Here is a 24,152-nt window from a genome sequence, read left to right on the forward strand (position 1 = left end):
TTTAAGTAGAGCATAACAACCAATTAGATACAAGCAGTAATTTAAAATCTTCTAGCTTAAATACAAATGGAACTGACAGATACAGCATAGAATTCTACAAGACCTTCAAAGAACTAACACCAATATTCCTCAAATTAATCTGTAAAGTAGGAAAGTAATACTTCTAAAATCTTCTGGGAAGCAAGGCAAACATCCAACAAAAGACAATTATAGGCTAGTCTTTCTGATGAACATAGATGTAAACAATTTTCAAGAACATATTTGCAATCTGAAAGCAAGAAACATCAAAAAGTTACCCACCATGATAAGGTTAGCTACATCCCAAAGATGCATGGATGGCTCCACTCATGTAAATCAATAAATGTGAAAAAATATAATCCACCACATAAACTGACTTTAGGACAGAAGCCACATGATTGTCTCATTAGATGCAGAAATTCCTTTAACAAAATTCAACATTCTTTTATGATAAAGCCCTGGTGTATCCAGGGTTGTGGGGCATATAACTAAACATAATAAAAACATATACAATAAGTCCCACAGCCAACATCATGGTAGCTAGAAAAAAATCTCACAGCATTTCCACTAAAAATTGGAACAAGACATGGATTTTCACTCTCTCCATTCCTGTTCAATATAGTACTTGAAGATTTAGCTAAGGGATAAAAATAAGTAAAAATAGGAAAGAAAGAAGGCAATGCATCCTTATTTACAGATAAAAGTATTTATCTAAAAGGTTCTAAAGAGTCAACCTTGATAAACACATTCAGCAAATAGCAGGATATAAAATTAACACACACAAAATCCATAGTTCTTCCTATATACAAATAACAAACATACTGAGAAAGAAATCAGGGAAACAATCTGATTCAGTAGCCTCAAAAAAGAATATTGGAACAAATCTAAGAAAGTAAAAGACTTGTATTATAAAAACCTTAAGATACTGAAAGAAAATTAAGGATGATTCCAGAAGATGGAAATTCTTCCCATGCTTGTGACTGGTATGATTAGAATTGTGAAAATGGCCATCCTACAAGAGGTAATACAATGCCCATAAAAATTCCAGTGAAATTCTTTATGGAAATTGGAAGGGTAACCTTAAACTTCATAAGTACACACAAGAAAACCAGGATTTCCAAAACAATCCTGAAGAATAATAAAAAAAAAAAAAATGCTGCAGTTACCACCATCTTTGACCTTAAGTTATCCAATAGAGCTACAGTAATAAAACTTCCATGGTACTGGAATTGAAACAGAGACACTGATCAATGGAGTGTAACTGAGGACCTGGGTATAAATAAGATCACATACTTATCACATCCCTAGCTATTAGAGACATACTACCCAGACTCACAATAAGGTGTCTACATATCTATTATATTTAGAAATTGACATCTGTGAGTACAGCTAGCAGCAGATATGGCTACAAACTCAATGGCGGATGGGAAAAGAGCAACGTGCTCACACACTGCTAATGAGAATGGGAAGCAGTCAGTCATTCTGGAGAACATTCATACACCCACATGTGGCCCAGCAACCATATTCCTGAGCATTCCACAGAGAACAGCTAAGACCACACCACCTGGGCACAAATGTTCATAGCAGCAGATTTATATGGGGTGGTCAGAAACTAGAGAAAACAAAATATCCTTTAATAGAGGAATGATGAAGAAGATAATCTGCTGATACATGTAAAATCTTGGATTAATTTTAAAAGCATTAAACTGATTGAAAACAAGCCCATATCAAAAGATCATATCCCTAGCACATACATGATCATCTGATAATATGGTTGAGAAATATACATATAAACTATACTATATGTCAATTTTCTCGATTTGATGGCTGTCCTAAAGCTTCATGAAATATAGCACTGAAGAAATGGATAGAGGAGACACAGGAACCTCTATTACTACCTTGTCAATTTCCTGTGAATCCATAATTACTTCAAGACTAAAAAGCAATATGCAATAGTCTAATGTTTATGAAGATAATTGGTCTCCTGGGTTGAGCTCTGTCATAGACCTTTCTGGCTTGGGTGGTAGACTAAATGCAGAAAAGGTGTAAATTCAGTGGGAAGCTTCACGGCTTCAGAGTGAATATTCTAGCCATATAAATGTTCTCTGAGGTATACAGAGTTCAGGTCTGGTTATTTTCACGTTGTGGTGTTTGTTTGTAAGTCTTTATAATAAAGTTTTCACTTAAAGATAACTTAAGATGGTATTTTCCTGGCAATGCCATTTTTTTCTGTGAAAAATACGCATTCAATAAACATTTGTAACAATTAATGAATCACTTCTTCAGCCAAACATGTTATGTAACTTCTACCATTTAAGGTATGGTTTTATATATATATATATATATATATATATATATATATATATATATACACATACATACATATATACACACATATATATGAATGTGTATATACATAATGTGTGTATATATTCATATGCACATATATACATGTATATAGTTTGTAGATACCTAAAGCATTTTGTATGTATATACATTGTATATAATGTGTGTGTTTATGTGCCTCTGTGTGTGTGAGTGTGTGTGTGTGTGAGAGAGAGAGAGAGAGAGAGAGAGAATCCAGATTCATTTTCCTCTCTTGGAGTGTGACTCGTCTCATCACTCACAGTCTTCCCAGCCCCTCTTTGAAGGATGTAATGTACAGCTCTTCGGGTGTGGGAAGGGCCTCCTGGGAAGCCATGTTCAGCAGAGCTGCAGAAGACTTTTGCAGGAGACTTTTTTAGAATGATGTTTTCTTTTTATCTTGTTTAGACTTTAAACTTTTTTTCGGACTTCCACTCAACCGTGGCATATACAACTTAAATGTGCCAAAAATAAAACCAACTCTCTTTCAAATATGTTATTTTCGATAAGAATTGAATCAAAGCCAATTTTTAAGGCTAAGTGCAGATGCTAGATTGATGGTGATTACTGCCTTCATTACGTTGGAGGTTAACATCATGGAGTAGTACTAAAGGGATAATGACATATAGAGAAGAAATCACATGTTGGCGTCCTACAATGGTGCAGAGGAAGAATAACTGAAGACTTAGAAGAGAAGTGTTCCTATTAGAAACCGTTGCACATGGGCACAAGGCCATGAAAACCATCGATAATCTTGGAAAACTTCAGAGTAGTGTGTTCCTCGGAGGTGCTGCCAGATCAAGAGCAGCCACAACACAACGGGAATAATGAATTACCTTTGCTTTGGGAACTTAGAACTTTAGGTATCTACAAAATGCTTATTATATAATAAATAATAGCTTGCCAGTGGGCTTATTAATGTGTGGCAAAACAGAACGTGATAGGGGGAAGAGAGTGCGGCCAGTAGAGGACATGGATTTGTGACGTGTAATGAAGAGACCTAACTTCATTGCTTTAGCTCTGAGAATTGTCATAGTCACCATTTTTAAGCACCTGCTACACTCTGACAGCATTGGCATTCTACAGTGAAGAAGATCAAGGTTGTTTGGGATCCCATCAACATGTGGATACGAAACACTGTAAAGTGTATGAGGAGTTTTATTCCATTGTGATGATGTGATCTAGAATTCAGGTAGTTAAACTTAGTTCAAATGTCAAAATCATAACACACTGTGGTAATATATAGGAACGCCACACAAACTTAACACAGCTTAAAGTCTGTGCCTTAGTGATCATACACTTTGCCTTCCAATTCCTACTAAGTAGCATAGACCTGTGTGGGATTATATACACTACTCAGTCACAGAGACATTCCTGAACACAGCGTGCTTTCTGTGAAAGCATGTATAATCTCTATCTGTACACCATCTTTGAGTACCTATGTTCTAGGGGGTAAAAATGAGGGGCTTTAAGTCAGCCAAGGCCCTGTTAACCTGGGCATCCTTGGGAGGCATGCGATAAGCAAATAGATTATTGCTCAGTAGAAAAGTAAGTCAGAGCTGGGTGTGGTGGCACATGCCTTTAATCCCAGCACTTGGGAGGCAGAGGCAGGCGGATTTCTGAGTTCGAGGCCAGCCTGGTCTACAAAGTGAGTTCCAGGGCAGCCAGGGCTATATAGAGAAACCCTGTCTCGAAAAAAAAAAAAAGAAAGAAAGAAAGAAAGAAAGAAAGAAAGAAAGGAAGGAAGGGAAGGGAAGGGAAGGGAAGGGAAGGGAAGGGAAGGGAAGGGAAGGGAAGGGGAGGGGAGGGGAGGGGAGGGGAGGGGGAAGGGGAGGGGAGGGGAGGGGAGGGGAGGGGAGGGGAGGGGGAAGGGGAAGGGGAGGGGAGGGGAGGGGAGGGGAGGGGAGGGGAGGGGAGGGGAGGGGAGGGGAGGGGAGGGGAGGGGAGGGGAGGAGAGGGGAGGGGAGGGGAGGGGAGGGGAGGGGAGGGGAGGGGAGGGGAGGGGAGGGGAGGGGAGGGGAGGGGAGGGGAGGGGAGGGGAGGGGAGGGGAGGGGAGGGGAGGGGAGGGGAGGGGAGGGAAGGGAAGGGAAGGGAAGGGAAGGGAAGGGAAGGGAAGGGAAGGGAAGGGAAGGGAAGGGAAGGGAAGGGAAGGGAAGGGAAGGGAAGAGGAAAAGGAAAAGAAAAGAAAAGAAAAGAAAAGAAAAGAAAAGAAAAGAAAAGAAAAGAAAAGAAAAGAAAAGAAAAGAAAAGAAAAGAAAAGAAAAGAAAAGAAAAGAAAAGAAAAGAAAAGAAAAAAGAAAAGAAAGAAAAAGAAAAGTAAGTCAGGGTGAGTACAACACATTGCAAAAGAAGAAAGGCTGTCTCCCTCAATGATGAGAGAAGGCTTCCAGAGTTAATCATGAAGCAAGACATCAATGGAAGAATGGAGTCTCACAAAGCTTTGGGGTGAAGGCAAACATACAAAGTAAAGGGGCAGTCACAACAGACCTGTGACACTGGACTCATGCTCAAGTCGGAGCCCAAAAGTCAGTGTTGCTCTGCATCAGTGAATGACACAGGAACCCAATGGCCCAGCTCACAAGGAGCCCAAGACCAACAGGACAAGTGTGGGTTGTAAAGGCAGCAAGAGGCATTCAGCTGAACGCAGACACAAACAGCAAGTTCAGATTTGCTCACAAGAAGGGAAGAGGTGTACATTTGATAAATTTATACTGAAATTAGATGGATAAAACAATAATAGAGTATACTATGTCCCCAAAAGAAAAAACATCTACTGTAAACGAAAGTCCACTTTGACAGAGGATTCAAAGCAAGGCCCTTCCCATATCCTTTTTGCTTCCCAAATAATCCCAGCATACATGTTGGCAACTGATGTTTCCCAGGGTGGTGCCCATTTGTTCCTCTTAGACGACTGTTGACTCAGGGGGTTCTTTTACTTTATCCTCACAATATGCTCATTCATCCTAAGGCACCCCAGCCAGAGATCCATTACCATGGGGCTAGTGAGAAAGTTCCCTACAAACTTGTTCAGCCTGAAATTAAGAACATAGAATGTTATATGGTTCATCATTACAGAGCTAAAGGATCTGAGTTTCATAGTAACACCAATTATTTTCAAGGTGCCAACTTGGCACCTTTAATAAATATCTGAGCTTTAATAAAGAATATTTTATTTTGCAGAAATCTCTGCAAACTCAACAATACCCAGAATTTCTACGTGCCTCTTTGATAATTCTTGCATAGATATTTCTCAATTTCTTCTGAATTGAAACACTACTCCATTAGAGGGAAACTGAGAAGAGTCAAGAAGCAAATGAAACTTACAATGCTCACAAAGCTCCTGAAACTTACAAGGCTTGCAAGGACCCTCCTGGGGGTTATTTAATCGGTGGCAGTTGCTGGGAGTAGAGGAAAATAAGACTGTCTTCAGCGATGCCATTTTTGTGATTTGCTACTCATGCTGGGGTGGGCTTTTCACTAATTCAGCTACCTTTGAGTTATCCATGATCTGAAAGTCTCCCCTTACCAAGATTCCTATAAAATTCAAAATTCTTTCTTCTAGCTATTTAGAAATAAATTTTACACATTACTATTTTGGTCTAAGGACCTATTGGTTCTAAGGTATTTTTGATCTCCAACTAAAGCAAAAAAAATCTACTTTCTGTACACTATGAAATAAAAAACACAATAAGATTGCTATGAAATTCCATGTAAGTTCTTGATGTGCAGGGCAGCAGAGTTTAACCAACAAGAACACAGAAGTTCAGTAGAGACTGAAACTGTAATGTGTGTCACCACGTGGAGTCTGTTCTACAGACTGAGTTCCCTTCCTACGATGCCTCACGCAATATCCTTGCAGCCAGTATACTCCATAGTTCAGTTCTCAAAGTTTATGAATATGAGAATACACCACATAGTAAATAATACATATCAGGAAATAGGGCAGCATTCTCAATTAAAAACTCTGAAACCTGGCCAGCATTAGTTTTGGAGTAAAATCTGAAAAGGGATAATCTAAGTATCTTTATTATCATATTTTATCTACTGTAATTATTTAGGTATTTTTGCCCATATAGTTTTGAGAGTATCTGACACATGGAATTTTGATGTGAGGTTGCAGGTCTGAGTGATGAAAATACCTCTTGTCTTTAATATGTATATTGGACTTAATATGCATAATCATTTTTACAGGAGTATATGCAAATTCACATATGAAGCAAAAGGATTGTATTAAATTACTTAATAATTCATGATTAAATAGCTAAATGATATTTACCTAGTTTTAAATGAGATATAAATCAACAAATAAGGTCTTACCATCAAGTTCTGAACAGTAACCAATAGTACTGTTGATAGCTTATAACATTTGAGAGGTCTATGGGGCCCCATTGGCCAACAAATCAAGCCAAGGTAACCCATTCCTGATACTGAGGGTTTTTTGTTTTTTCTTTTCTTTTTCCTTTTCTCTTTTCTTTTCTTTTTTCTTTTCTTTTTTTTTCTTTTCTTTTTTTTCTTTTCTTTTCTTTTCTTTTCCTTTCCTTTCCTTTCCTTTCCTTTTCTTTTTTCTTTTCTTTTCTTTTCTTTTCTTTTGGTAGCATATGACATCTAGTTGGGGTATTGCCCCTCTCACCTTTAAAAGGTAAGTCCATTTAAACTACACATACACACACACACACATACACACACTCCTCATTCACTCACACACACAAGTTTTCATGAGGCTTTTTCAAAAGGCCTTTAGTGTTATACTTATCCCTCGCCATATACCTTCCTCTACTTACATGCATCACAACACATAGATAAATCTAGCTTGAACTAAATTGGAACTTTCACTCCTATGGACTAGCATGTGCTGTCCTGGAAGGCGCTATGAACACTACCAGAGGAGAAAAACAATCAGTCTCACTCAGCTAAGAATCTCTGCCTGGCAAGTTAGAGCTACTAGCGCAATCGTGGCAAGAATGGTACGGGAGTGACCAATCACTTTTTAAACTAGGATTTAAGGCATGCTGCGTGAGATAGAACCTTAGCGTTGTCAATATGCACGAGAGCCTGTTAGCTAGATAAGTCAAAGGCCCTAGGGGAAAGCGCACTATTTCTCTGCTAAATGGACGCTACTGCTACAGTTGTTATCAGTGAACCACTCAACCTCCATCACACCTCTTTTTATAGTAGACAGTAATTATCATAGAACCCCACACTGGCCAATAGGCAAAGAATAAGAAACAGCAGAATGCTCAGTCCTACATAGACATCCCTCCCCTCAGGATTTGAGGATCGAAGTGGAAAGTGGGGCAGAAAGATTATTATAGGCCAGAGGTAGTGGATGACAAGGATTATATGCACATGTATGTACACATATGTATATACACATATGTATATACACATACATATATGTACATATATGCATGTGTGTTGTTGGTATTGGTATTCTTTTTGAAGAAACTTAAAAAACCAATTTATTAAAAATATTTTTTACTTTTAAAATAAATGGATGAAATGTATGAACATGTGGGTATGTTCATAAGTGTGCATATGCATGTAGAGGACAGAGGGTAGCCTTGGGCATCGCATCAAAGGAGCAATTTTGAAATAGGGGAGTCTATTAGCCTAGAGCTCAGAAATTGCCTAGGTCTGCTGGCAAACTAGCCCCAGGGCTCCTCTGTCTCCAGCACTGGGATTACAAGTATGAGCCCCTGCATTTGGGTTTTACCATGAACTCTGGGGACCAAACCCAGCCCTCAATGCTTCCTCAGAAACCATTTTCACAACTCATCTCCTTCTCCTGTCCCCAGCTTTCCTGACGATTGCAATTCTGATCCTTGTAAGATTAAATCTCAACTTACTTCTACTTTGCATTTCTCTGGTTGCTAAAGAAGTTGAACAAATGTTTGTTGGCCATTTGTATTTTGAGTGCTATCCACTACATTGGTCAATTTAATGGACTGTTTTGGGTTTTGTTGTTTAGGGTTTTTTTTTTTATTTCTTTGTATATTCTAGATATTAATCTTCCAATGTGTATATAACTAGAAAATAGTTTCTTTCATTATGAAAGATGTCTCTTCATCCAATTAACTCTTTCCTTTGCTATGTAGAAGCCTTTTAATTTCATGAGGTCCCATTTATCAGCTGTGGCCTTATTTCCTGAGCAACCATAGTACCATGCATAATGTCTTAATCGAGGGCTTTCCCTAACAGTTCATCTCTCACACTAATATTGTTGATCCATTTGAGCTGGGTTTTTTTTTTTTTTGGTAGGGGGATGGATACAATCCACTATCATATCCATTTTTCCCAGAACTATTTATTGAAGAGGCTGTCTTATCTGCAGTGTGGGTTGGGCACCTTGGTTAAAAATCAAGCCGGGTGGTGGTGGCGCACACCTTTAATCCCAGCACTTGGGAGGCAGAGGCAGGCGGATTTCTGAGTTCAAGGCCAGCCTGGTCTACAAAGTGAGTTCCAGGATAGCCAGGGCTATACAGAGAAACCCTGTCTCGAAAAAAAAACAAAACAAAACAAAAAATCAAGTATAGTTGTATGGACTTATAAGCAGTTCCTTTGCTCATCTGATGACCTACATGACTATGTTTGTGCCAATACCATGCTGATTTGTTATTATGTCTTGTTCTGTAGTATAATTTGATGTCAGATATGGTCATACATCCATCAAGCTTCCCCCCCCCCCCCCGTTAGGATTGCTTTGTTCATCCAGGGTCTTTTCTGCTTCCACATGACGTTTTCTATTTCTATAAAGAAATAGCATTGGCATTTTAAAAACTTACTTTCATTATTTTTCACTATGTGTAGATGTGTGCGTGTGTGCCCATACCTGCATGAAGCCAGAGGTATCATATACCATGAACTTGGAACTATAAATTGTAATAAGCTGCTTTACATGGGTGCTGGCAACTGAACTCAGGGGCTCTTAACCACTGATCCATTTCTCCAGCCTTTAAAACAAAACAAAACAAAACAAAACAAAACAAAACAAAACAACTTTTTAAAAAAATTGTTGAAACATAGACTCTCTATGTAGCCCCTTGCTGGCCTGGTATTCACTATGTAAACCAAGCCACCCTTAAAATCACAAAGATCTACCTAGCTCTGCCTCCCAAATGCTGGGATAGGTGTGCCAGCACACACAGCGGTAACCCTGGAGTTTTGTAGAGATTAAGTTTGTAAGGCACACATTTGCACAAGGCTTCCAGTCCATAAACATGGGAGCCCTTCCATCTTCTAGCGTCTTCAGTTTCTTCATTTGAAATCTTTCATTGTGAGGTCTTTCCACTGCTTTGGTTAGCTTTCTTTCATGGGATTTTTTAGGCAGTTTTGAACAAGATTCTTTTCCTAATTCCTTCCTTAGCATGCATGCTAATGGTATTCAGGAAGGCTACTTAATTTTTATATGTTAATGTCCTATTGTGTCACTTTTACTAAAGTTGTTGACCAGTCCAGTGGTGGTGTTAGAAAAGGAACTGAAGGAGCTGAAGGGATTTGCAACCCATAGGAGGAACAACAATATCAACTAACCAGAACCCCCAGAGCTCCCAGGGACTAAACCACCAACCAAAGAGTACACATGGAGGGACAGGCCCATGGCTCCAGCTGCATATGTAGCAAAGGATGGCCCTCTCTCAATGGGAGAAGAGACCGTTGGTCTTGTGAAGGCTCAATGCACCAGTGTAGGGGAATGTGAGGGTGGGGAGGCGGGAGTGGGTGGGTGGGTAGGGGAACACCTTCATGGAAGCAGGGGGAGGAGGAATGGGATGTGGGGTTGGGGGGAGAGGTAAAGGGGATAACATTTGAAATGTAAATAAAGAAAATATCCAATTTTTTAAAAAGAAGAAAAAAATACCAAGTGTGTTCTGGGTCTCATGTGACACAGGATCATATCATCTACACATAATGATACTTTGATTTCTTCTTTCCTATCTGTATCCTTGTTTCTTTCTCTTCTGTTATTTCTGTGTCTATGATGTCAAGACTCTATTGACCATGAGTGGGAAACAGAGGCTTTTGTCTTGTTCCTAATTTAATGGAAATGCTTTGAGGTTTCCCCCCATTTTGTAGGATGATGGCTCCTGGCTTCTTGTAGATAGCCTTTATTCAGTTGAGATGTGTTCCTTCCATTCCTAATCAAGTTTGTAATTTTTTGATAATATTCATTCTGAGAGTTGTGAGGAACATTGTGTGGTTTGATTTTCATCAAACCTGATGATTAGTTATACTAAACAATTTTTTTTTACATCTATTAGCCACTGTACGTGTTCTCTGGGGAAATATACATTCAGGCCTTTGGACATGTTTAAATTGGATTACCAGGTTTTGTGCTACACAGTTATTTTGTGCTTCTTTTATATTATAAACATTAATGTCTCATTATATAGAGGTATATATATTCTCCCTTACATATGTTGCCTTTTCATTTTGTTGATTGTTAGCCTTGCAGAATTTTTTAAAGATTTATTATCTTATAACCCATTATTTGTAATTATTTTATAATTAGCATCTTGGGGTAACCAGAAAGTTGAGGAGCTGTAGAGAAATTTTAATTTGGCAATATGGCTGCTGTGACAAGGGATCACATCCCAAGATATGATCCAGATGGAATACAGACATGCCCAGGATTAAAGTATGATCTGGCTGGAATATAGACATGCCCTTAGTACACATTTTTAATACCAATGTAGGTAAAGTTATTTTGTAGAAGGGAGCAGCAATGTTTGAAAGTGATGTTTAATTTAAAGGCAGACAAAGTGATAAATCAGAGAAAGATTTGGCAGAATGAGTCAGAGATAGTATATGCCCAACTCTCATGATAAGAGGAGAAGGAAAAAAAAGAGAGAGAGGAGGGGACAGTTTTACAGAGAGAGGTTGCAGGTGAAGACAGAAGAGCCAGAGAAAGAGAAGGAGCCAGAAGACTAGAACAGATTGCCAGAGTTAGTTTGCGGTCAGTCAAAAGATGAGAGAAGCCAGTTTTAATCAGTCAGCTTGGAGAGGCATTTGAGCCAAAACAGCTGAGTTGAACTAGCTAGCCAGAGCTCAGAATGAGCTAGAAATGGTGAGCTCATTGAGCAGTAAGTCTCCAAGACAATTACATCTGGAAAACAAACGTTACGTTTACAAAGAGACAAACAAAGTCTTTCATAAAAGTAGTCTAGTGGATGGGAATGCTAGAACTGCACTATCAGAATGTTACAACCTCTAGTGAAAGATTCTAAACAACTATGGGCAAGAGCTTCTAAACTCATTTAGGTTAGATATCTCAGAGGATGCTTTATGACAGATGAATTAGGGGTTAGAATACCTGAACATAATAATCTTAACAGTAAAAGAGAGACATGCAGACATATCTACCATTTGAAGTGTGCAACAGGAAGTTCATGATATCACCATACAAAGTATTTCTCTATGAATATCAACACTCAAAAAACAAAAATTTTTAAACAGTCTCTCTCTCTCTCACACACACACACACAGAGAGAGAGAGAGAGAGAGAGAGAGAGAGAGAGAGAGAGAGAGAGAGAGAGCTGGCTTTGAACTCAATAAGTAGCCAAAAATGACCTCAACTACTAACTCTACTGTGTCGACTCCTGGGTGTCAGGATTCCAGGCCTGTGCCACCATAGCTGGTTCATACAGTACTAGAGATAGACCTCAAATTTTTGTACCCAAATCTACCCAAAATACATCTGTTCACATTTAAAATGATTTCAAGTATTCATCACAGCACAGAATGTCTGACACAGAAAATTGTAGCAGGAATCAGCTATATGGTAGTTCTATAACAAGAGTACACAGGGAGCAGAGGGAAGAACTGAGGGTGGGTATGCGTCAAATACATTGTGTATTTGTATGAAACTATCAAAGAATAAAGTTTAAAAGATTTATTATTTAGTATATGAGTATCTAACTGGATGTATGTATATGTGTGTATTGATGTGTGTGTGTGTGTGTGTGTGTGTGTGTGTGTGTGTACCAGATGTGTGCCTGTAAAGGTCAGAAGAAGGAGCCAGATCCCCTAAAACTGGAGTTATAGGCAGCTGTGAGTTGCCATGTAGGTGCTGTGAACTGAGTCCAGGGTCCTCCTCAAGAACAGTAAATGCTCTTAAACATTGAGCTTTCTCATAGCCCCTAGGAAGCCCGTTTCTTTGAGAGTCCCACTGATTTCTTTTTATACTTGTTGCCTATGCTCTTGCAACATTCTCAAAACATAGCTACCTGGGCAGTGTCAGGAGGTTTTCCACTTTTTTCTGAAACTTCTCTAGGGTTTTCAAGTTTAATGTAGATGACCGTTTGGGGCTGATTTTTTTTTCCTATGGCATAAGACAAAGGTGCATTTTATTCTTTATTGTTGTGCATGCATTTGTGGGTGCATAAGCACCTGCAGGTGGCAGGGATCCACTTGCTTCTGCCTTCCCAGGGATGGGATGACAAGTATGTAGCTTCAAGCCCAGCTCTTTGATGTGGATCAGATTCAGGTCCTCTGGCAAGCACTTTACCAACTGAGCTCTCAGCTCCAATTTTATTCTTTTGCATGTATGTATTCATAATAACTATTTAAGCTGAGATTCTGGCAACTCCGTGTTTAATAAGTGAAGAGAGAAACATTTACCACTGTGGGGGAATTCGGGATCATGTTTAGTTTTTCTCTTCAATTCAAATATATATCATGTTCAAATATATTTAAGAGCTATACTCTGCTTCCAAAAACTTAAGGCATCTGTGAAATTACTGAAAAGATGGCTTCTGTGTGGAGCCTTAGACCAAGTGATTTACTGCACCCCCCTCCACCCTTAAGTTGCATATTCATTGCTGTATTTCCTCTAACTGCTGTCACTTAAATTGTCATGGAGAATAGGGCAAATCAGGGTCAGTTTATATAAGCGCCATCAATCTGACGAACTTCATCAGTCTTTATTTCAAGGCATTATGCAAAGAAAACTGACATTAAGAGAGCCTTAACTGACAGCAAATGAAATCAATCAGCAAATCACTAAGCCATAATAAACTCACTCAATTTGCAGATAACCCTTCCTGTTCCAGGTCTGCACCTAAGCAGTCCATCAAACGGGAAGAGAAAATGAAGAGCAATTCTGGTTGTAGCACTTGAGAGTTCAAGTGCTCACGGCCTTCAGTCTCTTAATAATAGGCCACAAAAGGTGTTAGCTGGTAAGGTTACACTTAGACTTAAAATTGGCTTCAGAAATGAGGGGAAGAAAGAGAAAGGCTCGAGTTTAGGGTTTAGTTTTGGGCTTTTTACATTAATGGCCAGGATGGCACCCTTCCTTAGTTTCTCTGTCAGGACCTCCTGCAATTCAAAAGTGCAGCGTAAAAAAAAAAAAAAAAAAAAAAAAAAAAAAAAAAAAAAAAAATCTGTGCTTTTTATTTTGTCCTTTCTCTTTCTGGCTAAGTGCATATCAAATATTTCACACATAGAAAAATATCACCACTGTTCCACAGAACTGGAATTCAGAATCCAAACCAAAAAAAAAAAAAAAAAAAAAAAATGTAAGTCGCACACACAGCAGTAACAAAGGAGGGTTGAAAGAATACATGGAAAGAGTGATAGTGGCGGAAACTCTCACAATAAAGACAGAAGTGTGTGCTGAGCATACCCAGCTACATCTTGGCTGTGACTTTAGACTACGCTAGAGTGAAACACTGCAGCTGCTGAATATTTTATCCCTTTGAAGGCACCTGTGAACATGTTCTCCATCGAAAAGTACCAAAAGTAAATCGCTAGAATATCCCTCCATGTACTCAGGTCACTGCTCCTGACCCAGACCTTTACCTGCTCGATCCACCTTAGGTTCTGTGCACACAGCACTTCCTGATGTGGAAAGCACCTTCATGGGCACGTTATCCCATCATCCATCTTCCCACAGCCCTGAGAGCCAAAGCAAGACAAGCTTCATCGCCTTCCCAGAGGGGGAGTGGAAGCTCAGTGATGCACACGGACTGGCCAAGGTGGTTACGTTACAGAGCCAGGACCCCGATCCAGGGTTTCCGTCTCTCCACGTGATCTCTCTAATACCTTGATGCCCTGCTCCCTAGGAAATGGGATTGTTCTGTCCTTTCCAAATGCCATGCTGTATGAAACTACCATCCTAATCAACATGATGTTGTAGCATATTCCGGGATAAACAGCAGACTGCAGCCTCGCGGCTGCCAATCCCCACAGTCTGGTTTCTTCGCTTGTGTCAGATAAGAGCATCTTAACCACAGTTGGACACTGAGTCATCTTATACTTGACCCAGGAACATAAACCAAATATTTAAAAAAAAAAAAAAACCGTTTCAGACATGCCAAATGCTCCTCAAAGTCACCCTAAGATGGACCAGCTCAGGAATCCATGGTACAGAAGAAGAAATTAATATTAAGCAGGAAGCGCTAAGAACTCTGGGAAATGGTGACTGTGGGACAGAAGCCCAGTCACACTGTTGACACCCCAAGAACAGTAACCACATTGACTCTTTCCAAAGGATAAAGCTGTGTCCCACGAGAAGGACAGTGGTTGAACACACGAGTAAAACTTCCTGTTACAAGCAACCTATGTTCAGCAAGAAGGCTTCAATCAGCTCCACAGCGGGCACACAGCCTCCTTAAATTCCCTTTCATATACGCACTCTGCTTAGATTTTAACTTCTTCCTAATTATCTTTTCTTTAAAAAAAGAAATGACACAATTAGGAAGATTACTTTGTAAACCATACCCATTTTAAAACACTCCTAGCATAACATAGTGCTAGTTCGGGGCACTGATATCGTTCGCTCCCACAGATGACACAATTTAGGAAGTGTGCGCGTAGCAAGCACAGAGCTATGAGGGTCTGCAGAACTGCAGCAGAAGCTACAGTGATCCCATTCTTCGCTCTCCTGGGTCATTTTTTTTTCTTTCAAAAGATAAGGAGAGATGAAATGTCCCGGTGGGAGTGTGGGGGATTAAACCTCCGATCTGAACAACCCACACAGTGAGGAGCAAAGTATTACATGCATTAAATATTTCTTAAAGCATAAACTGAGCAGTGTTTAACAGACAGTTTCTGGTTAGTGGTCTGCAAGACTGCATTTTATCAGTGAAGTTAAAGAAAGGTGCCTTATCATAACAAATCATTTGAGATAAAAGAAAGCCTAAAGGGAAAGGGGTAGCCTACAACCTTGTAAAACTGGTACTTAGAAACAAAAAAGGAACTACGTGTTGCTGGGTTAAAAATAGTGCTTACAAAATAGTAATGTATGCCCTTGTTATCATTTACATATGAAAATGCCATATATACAAGTGATACTTGCTTATGGGTTTGTATTTATGGCTTAAATAACAAGAAAGGTTTAAAGGTTAACTCTGGCTTGGATGCCAAATTTCAGATGATCTTAATTTTCTTTTAGATTCATTAGGGTGTAATTTTTGTCAGGATCATGTACAGCTTTCCTAATTGTTTTAAAAACCCAGTATTTGATGTTAGCAAATTTTCTAACAAATTATATTATTTGGGACAAATGTCACTATATATGCAGGCATAATAATACTGTTATAAGATTACAATGTACGTTATAAAACTAATGTACAGGGACGATAAAATGTTTAATCTGAAATATTTTATTTTAAAACGTAGTGCTTGTTATATTTAACACGATTTTCACTCGACATGGCTCGTTTTGATGTTTAAAAAGGTAATAGCTCTCTGAAAATTCATGTATGCAGATGGGATGACACGAAGAGAAAAGTATCAAGATGGCTCAGCCTTATAAATGAAATTGTCTAACATCTCTTAATTTCTAAGAATGCCAAAAACACAGAAGTTTCTTGCAGAGCAATTAGTAGGCTGAGCCACTAACATCATCAAGAGTGCCCGTGGGAAGTCGACACAGATAACCACAGCTCGTCTATTCTCGGGCAGGTTGGGTCTGGGTACCATTTATTTCCCCCTTCTTCAAATAAAAAAATTTAAAAGGTTTCCTTCAGAATGTTCTTTATCAATATCAAATTTAAAAGTATCTCAAAGGAATGTAAAAATAATGGTATCCTGAAAGTCATGAGCAAAACCCCTGTGAGAAAGGCCTGCTATGACATTCTGGTTTAGGAGCAATTAGAGCATTACTGCATTCACAGGGAAGGCTATACTGTTTGAAAATCTTTATAAATAAAAGGTTTCAAATGAAGACTCTCTAATGAAGTACTCATAAACACATATTTATGAAATGTACTACATTTCCAGAGGTAGTTATTATACACTAGGTCTTAAAACAGTTTCATTAGACAGATGGAAAGATTTGCAGTTTTTATACAGTATGAGCCTAGACATAAGACATGAGAACCAAGTCATTTAGGAGCATGCACAACTGTGACAGAAGCCGAGTCCTGATGACCCTGGCAAGCATCTGGAATTCCTTCACCCATGTGTACTGTGAGCTTCCTGGACTCTGAGCTCTGAGCTCTGAGGTTGGCAGCCATCAGCAAGGCTAAGTTCCTGAGCACTTGGGGCGTTCCTGTTTGTGGACATCTGCCAAATTCTCCGCGGTTACACTATCTGTTACCACCCAGGAGTGGCAGTGGGTGAGCCTACTCGGCCATTGTACTAACGCCGAGTTGGGAACGTCTTCTTTCTAGAGATGAAGGGACCAAAATAGAAAAATCATGAAACATACTTAGTTAGCCCTCTTCTGGATTTCTATTCCTCTATGTTTTCTACACAAATGAAATTGCATTTTATAGGAAGACCCTACTTCAATTCGTTCTTTTTGTCATCTTAAAGTACAAACCCACACAAGCCAGTGAACAATGCTTTGCAGAAAGTATACAGCATGCATGACTAAGAGCAGAGCGGCCTGGTGATGCTGCTCATTAGACGTCTGGTCTATTAACATCTTCCTTCCTCTCGATGAACTTCAGCCCCATGTAAAACAGCACCCATTGCTCGCGGGCAGCAGGCTAAGACGGAAGCAGAGAGCTGGCCACTCACAGACCCTGCAGAGATTCAGCGAGGCTATGCTGCACACAGCAGACACTTCATCACACATCAACTACTGTTGGCGTCTGGTGTCTGTCTGCTTCTTATCACTGAATGGTAACGGAGTCAAATGTTTATTGGTCACTTGTCAATATTCGCTAGATATTGCCAGCATTACAGATCAAAGTTACTTAAAGACATCCTCGGGAGTGTAAGACGATAAAGATCAGGTATTGCCTTCATAGAGTCTGAGCAGAAAGTTTTCATCACTGGGTCCTCTGCATTCATGCTGGCCATTTCCGTTAAAGCTTCGGTCTGTAGGGTTTGATTTTTCTCAGCATTACAGTAAAAGCTTGAAAGGCTATTAATTGGAATATGAAAACGTGGTCTTAAACTTGCCATAGGCTCCACTGAGGCCATGACCCCCCTGGAAAACTCACCTGACATAAAAAGTGAACAGGAAGTTAAGGCACACTGTACTTGGTAAAGTACTTAAAGCTCTGGAAGAAACTATGAAGAAAGGATCCTAAGTAACCATTCCTCAAAATGAAACATATAAACACCTTATAGCAGTGAAAGGAGCGCCTGTTGCTCCCTCACCCTCGCGGGGCTTCAGCGGGATGGGATGACGTCACTGGCCCTGCCTGCTTCCGCCACACACTCACTGTTCGCTGCCTCCTTCGTTCCTGTTACAGGCCTGGAAAACCGCTACATTCCACTTTGTAAAACAGAAACCGGGGCACAAAGCTAGCATTTCTATACTGGTATATGAAAAATATACCTGCGTTCTAATTTTTTTCTAGCACTATTCACAAAAGGGAAGATACAGAATCAGCCCAGGGTTCCACAACAAATAAATGGATCAACTGTATAGTTTATATACATGGTAGAGTATTGTTAGCCAATAAAATGCAATATCCTGTCAATAATAATACTCATAAATAGAAAGGGTTAATGTCCTGGCAACACAGATGAACCTGGAGGGCATTATGTTCAGTGAGGGAAGTCAGGCACTGCCAGCCAAAGCCACATGTTTTCAGTCCTGTGTGGCAGTTAAATGAGATGCTTTCGGTAGAGAGGGAATAGTGGTTTTTGCCAGACCTGGGAAGTTAAGAGGAGTGGGTGCCAAAGTTCTGTAGCACAGGGCAGTGGATGGAGTTTCTAGTAGTTCACTATGTGCGTCCAAATCACTAGAAGAAAGGATTCTGACGTTCCCTACACAAGCAGTAGTGTCTGAGGTGATGACATGTTCCTAATTGTCCTTATTCGATCATTACTTACTGCTACTTATTGCATATATGCATGAAAATATTATACTCCAGAAGTATACATAATTACTATGTGCCAATTATAAGTTTTTAAAATACAAAATTCCTAAAAATATGGAGCTATAGTGAGCAACACACATTATCCTGTACAAAGTTGAAAGCACATTTTTCATATTATTTGGTGATTGAACAGGACAATGTATCTGTGAATTTGTCTATGATGTAGCATACACTATGGCCCATGCAGATATCTAATGAATATCTTCTAAGTGGTATGAAAACATACGTTTCCAAGGTTTTACTCCTCTCAGTGTCACATAGGCTGTTTAACTCCTCAGTGTCAGACTGACCACTTCAGCTTTACAGTCAGCTACTTTGAGACTTAAATTTGTTCTACCACCTACTAGATTCTGATCTGAGGAGAATTACCTGCTGTGGGTGTTGTTTTCCAATTTTAAAATGGAGATACTGCCACTTGTTTGACAGTCCCATTAGAGAGCTCTGTGAGTTGACAGGGGCTGGCACATGGAAAGTTTGCTGAAATAGAAGCTGCCATTAGCATCGGCGGCACAGGCAGTGGTGGCAGCAGCGGCGGCGGCAGCAGCAGCAGCAGCACCAATTTTATTGTTTCCTACTTTCCTTTTTTTTTTAATTTATTTTTTTTAATTTTTAATATTTTTTATTACATATTTTCCTCAACACCTGTTTATTACTAAGCTACAATGCACCCTATGGATCTCCTCAGAAAACTTATCTGAGCATTTAGGAATATGACAACACATACAACCACTGGCAGAGTTAAACAAAAGTCCCTGGCATGTCTCTCATGCTAGTCCTTAGATCACAACCACAAGAATTCAAGTTTTCATCCCCCAAAGTATTATTATTATTACTATTATTATTATTCTAAGTTTCCTTCTAAATCAACAAAATCTAGTTTGGGGAAAATCTTTATTTGTGAATTTTGATAAGACGCAACCCTTGGAAGAACAAATCAAGGACACCAAATAAAGGATTATTTTACACTTACTCGAAAAATCTCAAATCATATTGTATTCATATCTGTAATAAATTGATGAATATTGATAATCAAATTTAAAACACATTTAATCGTGTAAATAATGGTAAAGCCTATAAGAGAAAATAAAAATGTTTGATGCCTAGTTGTATACATATATATATATATATATATATATATTCTAGATTTTTTTTTAAAAAGCTATAAACATTTTTTGCAGAGCATAACCGAGGCTCTAATAACAGGATAAATTAGGGTGTAGAATATTGAAAAGTTAATACAGATCATATGAACTAACACTTATTTTATACAAAATTAAAATTCCACACGGTCATAAACTAAAGAAAGAAAAAGATTAGTTTAAGCTTTTAAATATTAAAAGTGAGTTTTTAAAAAACATTTCCTTTTGAATATACTGGGCGATTGAGAAAACTGTTGTTAAATGAGGACCGTCTTTTATGAAATCAGGCTTTCTGTAATTCCATAGTGCTGATGATTTTATTAAATGGAGGCTTTGGGCACTAAGAGAAAGATAAACTATTTGCTGAATTTTGTATTTTCCAATTTACAATGTAATATGAACTTTAAGGAAATATGATCACAGAATGCAGTTGTGCTAGAACAGGATAGCTACAACATTTGAAAATGAATCCTTCTGAAAATAACTTCCTAAATTACTCTTAAAGTTATTCAAGGTTTCATAAGTTGATGTTTTGAGCTTTAAAATGAAATGGCCCTGTTTACACACTGTAGTACAATGCTCTATGAAACTAAGTATTAAAAGGTAAAGGACTCTTTAATACAAAATTTAGGTTTTTCTAAAATTAAAATGTGGATTTTTTGGAATTAACATGAAAATTTTTCAGATCTCTCTCTTAAAATTCTATATGTAAAGGGACTTATTTTAAAACAACAAACGCAACAGATAGATTTGGCTTGAAAAGATAACAGCCTAATGTCTTACCAGCTTCCACTGAGAGGAAAGTGGGTCTTTTAATATTGGACTTTGACATAAACACATACTTTTCTTTGTAAAATGCTTTTCTGCATTATTTTAATCGGCTAGTCCTGGCTTTGAAGAAACGTGATTTTATGCTACGTGATAGAAAGCATTTATTTGCATCTCATCTAAATTATTCACAATACTCCAAGGCTTCCATGCTCTCCCAGTTAGTACAATTTATTTTTCTACACATTTCAGTGGCAAGCAATGTTATTTAGGCTCTAACCTGGCATGCTACCACCTCTGGCCCACCCTGGAGCCCCTCCATTGCAAAGGTCTCCAGGTGCAGTTTGGGTAGCTGCAGGGTGAAGTCACTCCTAGTCGCTGCAGTCCGTGACAGTGAGATCTGATCTCTGACCTAAAGGGGGGAAAAAAAACAGCATCAATGGTAATTCCCCTTCAGACACATTAACTGGGATGAACTGGGTCCCCTTGAGCCCACTGAGTGGACTTGCATTGATCGCTGGACCTGAAATCCATGAATAAATTTAGGACTAATTGATTTTTCGTTGCAAATAAATCTCTAATTCAGAGTGCTGGGGGAGAATGTTAAGAAGAAAAAGCATCCTCCTGCTTGAAATGAAGAGGGGAGACGAGGCACAGAAGCCTTCTGATCAAGATGCTTTGAATTATTCCTTCACAGCTCCACTCGGAAAATGGGGGGGGAGGGGGACACAAAATCAAAAGCAAGCTGCAATCCCCTATTATCACTCTCTTAAAAGCGTGTTTAACTGACATTAGATCATGCATGTTGTACATGATAGTTACTAGGGACTGGGTTTTGAAAAGAAACTTCACTAGCACAGACTCTGGAATAAGAACAAATACACTCAACACAAAAGGGGACTTCAAAATACACAAGTACAGGGTTTATTCGGCCTGCTCGGTCTTCCAAAACTGTAGAGCTTAATTAAACTTAAGTCTTAGCAATAAACTCATGGAAACTGGCTTGGTCACAAAACCTCTAAATAAGATAACAGAAATAAAATCAGTAGCATTTGTACTAGAGTTTAAGTATTCAGAAAGGTAAGGACACAAGCTTGTCCAGATGGAGTTCTAATTCCAAGCTCCTGTGGGCAGTTGATATCACACTGCCACCTTCTGGACAAATCAGCACACGCACAGCAAATACAAAGAAACTCCAGCCCTTAGGAATTCTGCACTCAGGTTTGCATTTAAGATAAAGTTCTCGTTTTTCATCAGTCAGCTGAGTAAGAAGAGGTTTTTTTTAAATATAATTTTATTTGTAATTCATTTTTTACACTCCATATTCCAATCCCCGCCCCTCCCCTCCCACTTTCCAACTGCTCCACATCCCACACCTCCTCCCCACCACACCCTGTCTCTCCATGGATGCCCTCACCCTCCACCCCATCTGACCTCTAAACTCCCTGGGGTCTCCAGTCTCTTGAGGGTTAGGTGCCTCATCTCTGAATGAACACAGACCTGGCAGTCCTCTACTGTGTGTGTTGGGGGCCTCCTATCAGCTGGTGTACCCTGCCTAATTGGTGGACCAGTGTTTGAAAGATCTCAGGGGTCCAGATTAATTAAGACTGCTGGTCCTCCTACAGGATTGCCCTTCTCCTCAAATTCTTTAAGTCTTCCCTAATTCAACAACAGGGATCAGCTGCTTCTGTCCATTGGTCGGGTGCAAATATCTGTATTTCTCTTTCAGCTGCTTGTTGGGTCTTTCAGAGGGCAGTCATGATAGATCCCTTTTTGTGAGTGCTCTATAGCTTCAGTAATAATGTCAGGCCTTGGGACCTCCACTTGAGCTGGATCACACGTTGGGCCTGTCACTGGACCTTCTTTTCCTCAGCTCCTCTCCATTTTTATACAGAAATATTTTCTAACATTTCATGGGTTTCAGTAGGTTTTTAAATCTTTTTTTTTTTTTTTGCTATCATATATTTAACAAATACTATAAAACTACCTTACACCGTTTTGGGATTTGGCTCAGTGATTAAAGAGCTTACCATGCAAGCGTAAGGGCCTGAGTTTGGATGCCCAGCACCTGTGCAAAAACCAGGCACAAGCTGGAGGTGGGAACGGTGGAGTCCTGGGAGTCTCTGGCCACTCAGTTCAACCAATCCAGAGCTCTGAGTTCAGTGAGAGATCCTAACCCAGAAAGTGCAGGGGTTTTGAGGGGCAGGGGGGTCAAAGGAAGATGCTGATTTCAGCCTCTGGCTTCCAGGCCCCTGTACAAACACATGTGCACATGCAAACACACAGAGATCTCTTTGACACACACAAACATACAAAGATCATACACACACATACACATACAATCTAACAGCCACATGACAGAGTTTTTATGAAGAAGCACAGAAGCACACATCAAGAATGGTGTTGAGTATATAAAATAAGGCTAACCGTCAAATGAATCCACTTATATGTCTTGTTCTATCAAACATCTCAGCTCTAACACTGTAACTCATCCCTGTAATCCCAGCACACCCATGCTGAGGCATGAGATCACAAGCGCCAGGCCAGCCTGGGATACACAGCAAGTTGAAGATCAACCTGGACTATACAGCAAGACCCTGGATCAATCAATTGATCAATCAATCAATCAATCGATCAATCGATCAATCATTCAATTAGTCAGCGAAATAAATAAACTGTCTCTTTTTCTATTCTACTTGGGCAAGCTGTAAAACTGTTGGAAATATTTACTACTATACAAAATCAGTTAGATGTAAAACACAGACATCTCACGGATTGTCATATACTGTAGGGTTTTTTTTCTTAAACCAGCAAACACCCATAAACAAAGACATCTTCAATTGTTCGTGCTGATATATGGGTGTAAGTAAGAGTCCTGTCTTCACAGGCTAGTCCTGAGTTTTCCTGTCAGGCAGTGACTGTGAGAGGAAGTGCAGCAAACATGGCCGGGAATGTCTCACAGACCCGTGGGCGCTTCGTGCTCCCTGCAGATCTCATTCATGGTGTGTGCTGTATTTCTAACAGTACTTTCCAGTCTTCTATTGCGATGAAAACTCAACTGCACAAAGTAAACTATATTTTACAAGTACCACTGCCTCCAGCTGTAACTTTCTTGGGTATGTGTACCTTCTTCCTTCCTCTTCTGTCACCAGTGATCGCTCAGATAAAAGAAAACATTAATGTGGATTAAGGTACTGAGAATTTATCAACATCAAACCACTGGTGTTTTGCCTTCTACCCTTCTGAACCATAGTCAATAGATCTAAATATTTTACTGCACCCTGGCCAATTCATTGTTTGATGTTTAAAAACTCACCCAGAATCAAAGAAAATTTATTAAATTTGAGCCCCCAAATGAGATACTATTAGCTTTGAAAGTCAGGTTTAACTGTGGTATTGATGATTCTCTTTTTTCTGTGACAAAATTCACTAGGGGATTCCTGGATGTCAAAGTACAAAAGCAGATTGCTAATACGGGCATGGAGGGGGGACAGTTCCACGCAGGTGCAACTCAGGACAGTGCCAGCACAGGGACATCTTTAACTCAAGGGGCACTGAGTACCAGCCTGCCCCCAGGAGGCTTGG

General features: G+C 39.4%; 1 protein-coding gene across 3 annotated transcripts in view; it reads right to left on the reverse strand.

Moving 5' to 3' along the window:
- Positions 1–24,152, reverse strand: part of Ccdc171 (coiled-coil domain containing 171) — a 366,744-nt gene that overhangs the window by 59,968 nt on the left and 282,624 nt on the right. For all 3 annotated transcript variants that reach the window (XM_085839201.1, XM_085839202.1, XM_085839200.1), the window contains one exon: positions 20,848–20,979. In XM_085839201.1, coding sequence (XP_085695327.1) covers positions 20,848–20,979 — 132 coding nt within the window. The remainder of the gene's footprint in view (positions 1–20,847; positions 20,980–24,152) is intronic.

Source organism: Mus caroli, unplaced genomic scaffold (genome assembly GCF_978045245.1).
Source record: "Mus caroli unplaced genomic scaffold, Mus_caroli_1 scaffold_6, whole genome shotgun sequence".
NCBI classification, from domain to species: domain Eukaryota; kingdom Metazoa; phylum Chordata; class Mammalia; order Rodentia; family Muridae; genus Mus; species Mus caroli.